Source organism: Oncorhynchus clarkii, unplaced genomic scaffold (genome assembly GCF_045791955.1).
Source record: "Oncorhynchus clarkii lewisi isolate Uvic-CL-2024 unplaced genomic scaffold, UVic_Ocla_1.0 unplaced_contig_13682_pilon_pilon, whole genome shotgun sequence".
In the NCBI taxonomy this organism is placed as follows: Eukaryota; Metazoa; Chordata; class Actinopteri; order Salmoniformes; family Salmonidae; genus Oncorhynchus; species Oncorhynchus clarkii.
Window position 1 is genome coordinate 42,501 of NW_027261047.1, and position 10,000 is coordinate 52,500.

General features: G+C 44.3%; 1 protein-coding gene across 1 annotated transcript in view; it reads left to right on the forward strand.

Moving 5' to 3' along the window:
- Window positions 1–10,000, forward strand: part of LOC139403940 (extracellular matrix organizing protein FRAS1-like) — a gene marked incomplete at its 5' end in the record, with an annotated part of 108,289 nt that overhangs the window by 40,859 nt on the left and 57,430 nt on the right. Inside the window, 3 exons of the mRNA XM_071147147.1 lie at window positions 6,739–6,901; window positions 7,313–7,448; window positions 9,819–10,000. The exon at window positions 9,819–10,000 is cut by the window's right edge and continues 15 nt beyond it. Coding sequence (XP_071003248.1) covers window positions 6,739–6,901; window positions 7,313–7,448; window positions 9,819–10,000 — 481 coding nt within the window. The remainder of the gene's footprint in view (window positions 1–6,738; window positions 6,902–7,312; window positions 7,449–9,818) is intronic.

Below are 10,000 nucleotides of genomic sequence, written 5' to 3' on the forward strand. Positions count from 1 at the left end.
AGAGTCAATGTGGAGGCTATATACAGGGGGGTGCCGGTACAGAGTCAGTGTGGAGGCTATATACAGGGGGGTGCCGGTACAGAGTCAATGTGGAGGCTATATACAGGGGGTACCGGTACAGAGTCAATGTGGAGGCTATATACAGGGGGGTGCCGGTACAGAGTCAATGTGGAGGCTATATACAGGGGGGTGCCGGTACAGAGTCAATGTGGAGGCTATATACAGGGGGAACCGGTACAGAGTCAATGTGGAGGCTATATACAGGGTGTTACGGTACAGAGTCAATGTGGAGGCTATATACAGGGGGTACTGGTACAGAGTCAATGTGGAGGCTATATACAGGGTATTACGGTACAGAGTCAATGTGGAGGCTATATACAGGGGGTGCCGGTACAGAGTCAATGTGGAGGCTATATACAGGGGGTGCCGGTACAGAGTCAATGTGGAGGCTATATACAGGGGGGTGCCGGTACAGAGTCAATGTGGAGGCTATATACAGGGGGTGCCGGTACAGAGTCAATGTGGAGGCTATATACAGGGGGTACCGGTACAGAGTCAATGTGGAGGCTATATACAGGGGGTACCGGTACTGAGTCAATGTGGAGGCTATATACAGGGGGGTGCCGGTACAGAGTCAATGTGGAGGCTATATACAGGGGGTACTGGTACAGAGTCAATGTGGAGGCTATATACAGGGGGTACCGGTACAGAGTCAGTGTGGAGGCTATATACAGGGGGGTGCCGGTACAGAGTCAATGTGGAGGCTATATACAGGGGGTACCGGTACAGAGTCAGTGTGGAGGCTATATACAGGGGGGTGCCGGTACAGAGTCAATGTGGAGGCTATATACAGGGGGTACTGGTACAGAGTCAATGTGGAGGCTATATACAGGGTATTACGGTACAGAGTCAATGTGGAGGCTATATACAGGGGGTGCCGGTACAGAGTCAATGTGGAGGCTATATACAGGGGGTGCCGGTACAGAGTCAATGTGGAGGCTATATACAGGGGGGTGCCGGTACAGAGTCAATGTGGAGGCTATATACAGGGGGTGCCGGTACAGAGTCAATGTGGAGACTATATACAGGAGGTACCGGTACAGAGTCAATGTGGAGGCTATATACAGGGGGTGCCGGTACAGAGTCAATGTGGAGGCTATATACAGGGGGTACCGGTACAGAGTCAATGTGGAGGCTATATACAGGGGGTGCCGGTACAGAGTCAATGTGGAGGCTATATACAGGGGGGTGCCGGTACAGAGTCAATGTGGAGGCTATATACAGGGGGGTGCCGGTACAGAGTCAATGTGGAGGCTATATACAGGGGGTGCCGGTACAGAGTCAGTGTGGAGGCTATATACAGGGGGGTGCCGGTACAGAGTCAATGTGGAGGCTATATACAGGGGGTGCCGGTACAGAGTCAATGTGGAGGCTATATACAGGGGGGTGCCGGTACAGAGTCAATGTGGAGGCTATATACAGGGGGGTACCGGTACAGAGTCAATGTGGAGGCTATATACAGGGGGGTGCCGGTACAGAGTCAATGTGGAGGCTATATACAGGGGGGTGCCGGTACAGAGTCAATGTGGAGGCTATATACAGGGGGGTGCCGGTACAGAGTCAGTGTGGAGGCTATATACAGGGGGGTGCCGGTACAGAGTCAATGTGGAGGCTATATACAGGGGGTACCGGTACAGAGTCAATGTGGAGGCTATATACAGGGGGGTGCCGGTACAGAGTCAATGTGGAGGCTATATACAGGGGGGTGCCGGTACAGAGTCAATGTGGAGGCTATATACAGGGGGAACCGGTACAGAGTCAATGTGGAGGCTATATACAGGGTGTTACGGTACAGAGTCAATGTGGAGGCTATATACAGGGGGTACTGGTACAGAGTCAATGTGGAGGCTATATACAGGGTATTACGGTACAGAGTCAATGTGGAGGCTATATACAGGGGGTGCCGGTACAGAGTCAATGTGGAGGCTATATACAGGGGGTGCCGGTACAGAGTCAATGTGGAGGCTATATACAGGGGGGTGCCGGTACAGAGTCAATGTGGAGGCTATATACAGGGGGTGCCGGTACAGAGTCAATGTGGAGGCTATATACAGGGGGTACCGGTACAGAGTCAATGTGGAGGCTATATACAGGGGGTACCGGTACTGAGTCAATGTGGAGGCTATATACAGGGGGGTGCCGGTACAGAGTCAATGTGGAGGCTATATACAGGGGGTACTGGTACAGAGTCAATGTGGAGGCTATATACAGGGGGTACCGGTACAGAGTCAGTGTGGAGGCTATATACAGGGGGGTGCCGGTACAGAGTCAATGTGGAGGCTATATACAGGGGGTACCGGTACAGAGTCAGTGTGGAGGCTATATACAGGGGGGTGCCGGTACAGAGTCAATGTGGAGGCTATATACAGGGGGTACTGGTACAGAGTCAATGTGGAGGCTATATACAGGGTATTACGGTACAGAGTCAATGTGGAGGCTATATACAGGGGGTGCCGGTACAGAGTCAATGTGGAGGCTATATACAGGGGGTGCCGGTACAGAGTCAATGTGGAGGCTATATACAGGGGGGTGCCGGTACAGAGTCAATGGGGAGGCGATATACAGGGGGTGCCGGTACAGAGTCAATGTGGAGGCTATATACAGGGGGGTGCCGGTACAGAGTCAATGTGGAGGCTATATACAGGGGGTACCGGTACAGAGTCAATGTGGAGGCTATATACAGGGGGTACTGGTACAGAGTCAATATGGAGACTATATACAGGAGGTACCGGTACAGAGTCAATGTGGAGGCTATATACAGGGAGTACCGGTACAGAGTCAATGTGGAGGCTATATACAGGGGGTACCGGTACAGAGTCAATGTGGAGGCTATATACAGGGGGTGCCGGTACAGAGTCAATGTGGAGGCTATATACAGGGGGTACCGGTACAGAGTCAATGTGGAGGCTATATACAGGGGGGTGCCGGTACAGAGTCAATGTGGAGGCTATATACAGGGGGGTGCCGGTACAGAGTCAATGTGGAGGCTATATACAGGGGGTGCCGGTACAGAGTCAATGTGGAGGCTATATACAGGGGGTACCGGTACAGAGTCAATGTGGAGGCTATATACAGGGGGTACCGGTACAGAGTCAATGTGGAGGCTATATACAGGGGGTACCGGTACAGAGTCAATGTGGAGGCTATATACAGGGGGGTGCCGGTACAGAGTCAATGTGGAGGCTATATACAGGGGGTACCGGTACAGAGTCAATGTGGAGGCTATATACAGGGGGTACCGGTACAGAGTCAATGTGGAGGCTATATACAGGGGGTACCGGTACAGAGTCAATGTGGAGGCTATATACAGGGGGGTGCCGGTACAGAGTCAATGTGGAGGCTATATACAGGGGGTACCGGTACAGAGTCAATGTGGAGGCTATATACAGGGGGGTGCCGGTACAGAGTCAATGTGGAGGCTATATACAGGGGGTACCGGTACAGAGTCAATGTGGAGGCTATATACAGGGGGTGCCGGTACAGAGTCAATGTGGAGGCTATATACAGGGGGTGCCGGTACAGAGTCAATGTGGAGGCTATATACAGGGGGTACCGGTACAGAGTCAATGTGGAGGCTATATACAGGGGGGTGCCGGTACAGAGTCAATGTGGAGGCTATATACAGGGGGTACCGGTACAGAGTCAATGTGGAGGCTATATACAGGGGGGTGCCGGTACAGAGTCAATGTGGAGGCTATATACAGGGGGTGCCGGTACAGAGTCAATGTGGAGGCTATATACAGGGGGTACCGGTACAGAGTCAATGTGGAGGCTATATACAGGGGGTGCCGGTACAGAGTCAATGTGGAGGCTATATACAGGGGGTACCGGTACAGAGTCAATGTGGAGGCTATATACAGGGGGTGCCGGTACAGAGTCAATGTGGAGACTATATACAGGGGGTGCCGGTACAGAGTCAATGTGGAGGCTAAATACAGGAGGTACTGGTACAGAGTCAATGTGGAGGCTATATACAGGGTATTACGGTACAGAGTCAATGTGGAGGCTATATACAGGGGGTGCCGGTACAGAGTCAATGTGGAGGCTATATACAGGGGGTACCGGTACAGAGTCAATGTGGAGGCTATATACAGGGGGTGCCGGTACAGAGTCAATGTGGAGGCTATATACAGGGGGTGCCGGTACAGAGTCAATGTGGAGGCTATATACAGGGGGTACCGGTACAGAGTTAATGTGGAGGCTAAATACAGGAGGTACCGGTACAGAGTCAATGTGGAGGCTATATACAGGGGGTGCCGGTACAGAGTCAATGTGGAGGCTATATACAGGGGGTACCGGTACAGAGTCAATGTGGAGGCTATATACAGGGGGTACCGGTACAGATTCAATGTGGAGGCTATATACAGGGGGTGCCGGTACAGAGTTAATGTGGAGGCTATATACAGGGGGTGCCGGTACAGAGTCAACGTGCGGTTAGTATGTACATGGGGTGGCAGGCGTAGCCTAGTGGTTAGAGCGTTGGACTAGTAACCGAAAGGTTGCAAGTTTCAATCCCCCTGAGCTGACAAGGTACAACTCTGTCGTTCTGCCCCTGAACAAGGCAGTTAACCCACTGTTCCTAGGTCGTCATTGAAAATAAGAATTTGTTCTTAACTGCCTTGCCTGGTTCAATAAAGGTACAATAGATAAAAAATCTACATGATAAGGTGACTATGCATAGATGACAACCTAGACAACCTAGAGTGGCAGTGGTGTGGAGAGGGGGGCAATGCTAGTAGTCTGGGGAGCCATTTGACTAGATGTTCAGGAGTCTTATTGCTTTGGGGTAGAAAATGTTTAGAAAACTCTTGGACCTAGACTTGGTCATGATGTAGACATAATTCAGACTATAACATGTGATAAGATTATTTGGTAACACTTTAGTTAAAGTGCCAATGCGACCGTTTTTCTCTTTATCAAATCCTTTCTGGGTAACAATGAAGTACCTTACTGTGGTTGTTGTCAATTAAAGGTCACATCCAAATCTAGTGTCGTGGCCGTACTCCTCACAGTGGTTTCCTAAAGTAGGGCTTCTTGAAGGTAGACTCAGCTCACATCCAAATCTAGTGTCGTGGCCGTACTCCTCACAGTGGTTTCCTAAAGTAGGGCTTCTTGAAGGTAGACTCAGCTCACATCCAAATCTAGTGTCATGGCCGTACTCCTCACAGTGGTTTCCTAAAGTAGGGCTTCTTGAAGGTAGACTCAGCGATATGACGTAGATGCAGAAAGTTAACAGCATACTGGTTACAACTAAGAGTGTTGAGCAGCGTGACGCTCAACTTCTCCGCTGTTTTGATCCCGTGGCTGCCACACTGCAACAGCGTGAAGTGAACCCATGCACATGAGCAGATACTGTGTGAGAGCGAAGTCCAGCATCTCGCTCCTCTCAATATCTCCGGTGCTGCTCGTGGCTCGTGGCGACGTCATTTACAGTTGAGTCTACCTTTTAAAATGGTCAAAAAGAAACAACATTTGCTTCTTAAAAAAAATATGTTTTCTCAAGCTAGAATTTGTCTAGGACGGTCTAAATGACCTGTTATTGGCAGAGAGGTTTGGAACTCTCTTTCTTATTGGTCTATTAACTAATTTACCGCATGGTGATGTCACCATGCTGGCCAAAAACTCCATCCCATCAAAACAGGCTGAAATTTCAGGCAGTTTTTTCAAAACAGCTTCAATAATCTTATATTATCAAAATATTCCCAATTTCACAGTATTTGTCCAACCTCATAGTGTGGAAATATATATAAAACACAGGCAAAGTCATGTTTTTGATTGCGCTGAGCCTTTAAATCCAACAGGTTTAAGGCATTATTACCTGTTAAAAGAGCTTTATAATGTATGAACCCATTATAATGTTTTATAATCATTTTACATTACATGACCTCTTTCTACTTTGCAATTTTTCAACTGATAACAATAATGCACCGATAATGCAATAGCAATGCACTGATAATGCACTGATAATGCACGGCTACTGCAATAATAATGCACCGATAATGCCCTGTCAATGCACCATTAATACACTGATAATGCAACAATAATTAACTACTAATACACTGTCAATGCACTAATGACAATACACTGATAATGCACCGCTAATGCACCCGATAGCATACTGATAAAGCAACAATAATGCACTAATCATACACTGTTAATGCACAGATAAGGCACTGATAATGCATTGCTGATGTACTGCCGAGGCACTAACAATGTATTGTTAATGCACCGATAACGCACTGATAAAACACTGATAATGCACTGATAATGCACTGCTAATGCACTGCTGAAGTACTGGTAATGCACTGATAATGCACTGCTAATGCACTGCTGAAGTACTGGTAATGCACTGATAATGCACTGGTAATGGACTGCTGAAGTACCAAAAATGCACCGCTAATGCACTGCTGAAGTACCAATAATGCACCGATAATGCACTGCTGAAGTACCAATAATGCACCGATAATGCACTACTGAAGTACCAATAATGCACCGATAATGCACTGCTGAAGTACCAATAATGCTCTGATAATGCACTGCTAATGGACTAATAACCCAGAAGATGATACTATGCATCAGCTTAGACGTTTTTTAAAAACAAATTGTTATTGTTTTTTGTTTGTTTTCCGTGAAGGCTATGTTTTCGGATTAACTTTGCAGAAACTTCCTTCCTGTTAGGTACATCACTTCCTTTGAGACAGGAAACCAACCAGTGACAGACATCTTCCATTTCATTGTTTACGACGGTGAAAACAATCGCCTTGACAACCAGATGTGCACCATCACCATCACCTCTAAGGGGACACAGCCTCCAGTGGTCGCTGTCCGCAGTGGCGTCAAGGTACAGACATCTCCCAGGGTTCAGCTTGCTTAGAGACAGTTGCTATGGAGCAGAGATCGATGGTCGGCAGCACTAGGCAATACATCTGATGCAACGCTCAGTCAACCAGTGTCTAACGCTGTGTGTTTGTGCTTGTGCGTGCCTGTGTGCTTGTCTGCCTGTCTACCTGCCTGCCTGTCTGCCTGCCTGCCTGCCTGTCTGTCTGCCTGTCTACCTGCTTGTCTGCCTGTCTGTCTGTCTGTCTGACTAGGATCAGCGTTACCTTATAAAATCCTAGCTGTAAACATTAGATTGGAAAGGACTAAACTGAGTTCGGACCAGTAGCTATTTAGGGGCGACTTCATGCTATCCCTCGAAGCGATCTCACCCAATGTGAAATGTTATGCAAGTGTCTATGTTGTGTATTTCTAGGTCCAGGGAGGAGGACGAGTCCAGCTGTCAACCAATCACATCGATGTATCAGATCTGGACACACCCAACAAGGATCTGCTGGTTTGGATGATCAGCACGCCCAAATATGGCTTCATTGAGAACACAATAGGAAGAGGTGTGTGTGTGTGTGTGGGGGGGGGGGGGGGGTCACTACAGTCCCTGGTTCCAATCAAACAATCAAATGTATTTATAAAGCCGTTCTTACATCAACTGATGTCACAAAGTGCTGTACAGCCTAAAACCCCAAACAGCAAGCAATGCAGGTGTAGAAGCACGGTGGCTAGGAAAAACTCCCTAGAAAGGCCAGAACCTAGGAAGAAACCTAGAGAGGAACCAGGCTATGTGGGGTGGCCAGTCCTCTTCTGGCTGTGCTGGGTGGAGATTATAACAGAACATAATACATAATAATATATATAGTAATACACTATATATACACTACATATACAGTAATACACTACATATACAGTAATACACTACATACACAGTAATACACTACATATACAGTAATACACTACATACACAGTAATACACTACATATACAGTAATACACTACATACACAGTAATACACTATATACACACACTACATATACAGTAATACACTACATATACAGTAATACACTATATATACACTACATATACAGTAATACACTACATATACAGTAATACACTACATATACAGTAATACACTACATACACAGTAATACACTACATATACAGTAATACACTACATACACAGTAATACACTATATACACACACTACATATACAGTAATACACTACATATACAGTAATACACTATATACACACACTACATATACAGTAATTCACTTTATATATACACTACATATACAGTAATACACTACATATACAGTAATACACTATATATACAATAATACACTACATATACAGTAATACACTACATATACAATAATACACTACATATACAATAATACACTACATATACAGTAATACACTACATATACAGTAATACACTACATATACAGTAATACACTACATATACAGTAATACACTACATATACAGTAATACACTATATATACAATAATACACTACATATACAGTAATACACTACATATACAGTAATACACTACATATACAGTAATACACTACATATACAGTAATACACTACATATACAGTAATACACTACATATACAGTAATACACTACATATACAGTAATACACTACATATACAGTAATACACTACATATACAGTAATACACTACATATACAATAATACACTACATATACAGTAATACACTATATATACAATAATACACTACATATACAGTAATACACTATATATACAATAATACACTACATATACAGTAATACACTACATATACAGTAATACACTACATATACAATAATACACTACATATACAGTAATACACTACATATACAGTAATACACTACATATACAGTAATACACTACATATACAGTAATACACTACATATACAGTAATACACTACATATACAGTAATACACTACATATACAGTAATACACTACATATACAGTAATACACTACATATACAGTAATACACTACATATACAATAATACACTACATATACAGTAATACACTATATACACACACTACATATACAGTAATACACTACATATACAATAATACACTATATACACACACTACATATACAGTAATACACTACATAAACAATAATACACTATATACACACACTACATATACAGTAATACACTACATATACAGTAATACACTACATATACAGTAATACACTACATATACAGTAATACACTACATATACAGTAATACACTACATATACAATAATACACTACATATACAGTAATACACTACATATACAGTAATACACTACATATACAGTAATACACTACATATACAGTAATACACTTTATATATACAATAATACACTACATATACAGTAATACACTACATATACAGTAATACACTACATATACAATAATACACTACATATACAGTAATACACTACATATACAGTAATACACTACATATACAGTAATACACTACATATACAGTAATACACTACATATACAGTAATACACTACATACACAGTAATACACTACATATACAGTAATACACTATATATATACAGTACAGCAATAGACTACAGCAATAGACTGCATATATAGTCTACATATACTGTACACTCTTATGGCTGAATTGAAGCAAGTCCCCGCAGCAATGTTCCAACATCTGGTGGAAAAATCCTTCCCAGAAGATTGGAGGCTGTTATAGCAGCAATGTTCCAACATCTGGTGGAAAAATCCTTCCCAGAAGATTGTAGGCTGTTATAGCAGCAAAGGGGGGACCAAATCCATATTAATCCGATGATTTTAGAATGAGATGTTCAACGATCAGGTGTCCACATACTTTTGATCATGTAGTGTATCTCAGTTGTAGTGTGTGAGATGTCACTTCTCATTCTGGTCTCGTCCTCTGTCTCCCAGTGGGCTTGATGGGCGGTTCAAATACCCTCATCATCAGTCCAGAGGTTCCCTTCTCCGTGGACGACCTGACCACGGACCACATCTTCTACGTTCAGAACGTCCAGAACACGGACCACCACTGTCAGGACACCTTCTCCTTCTACATCAGTGATGGGTCCAGTCAGACAGAGGCCTTCAATGTC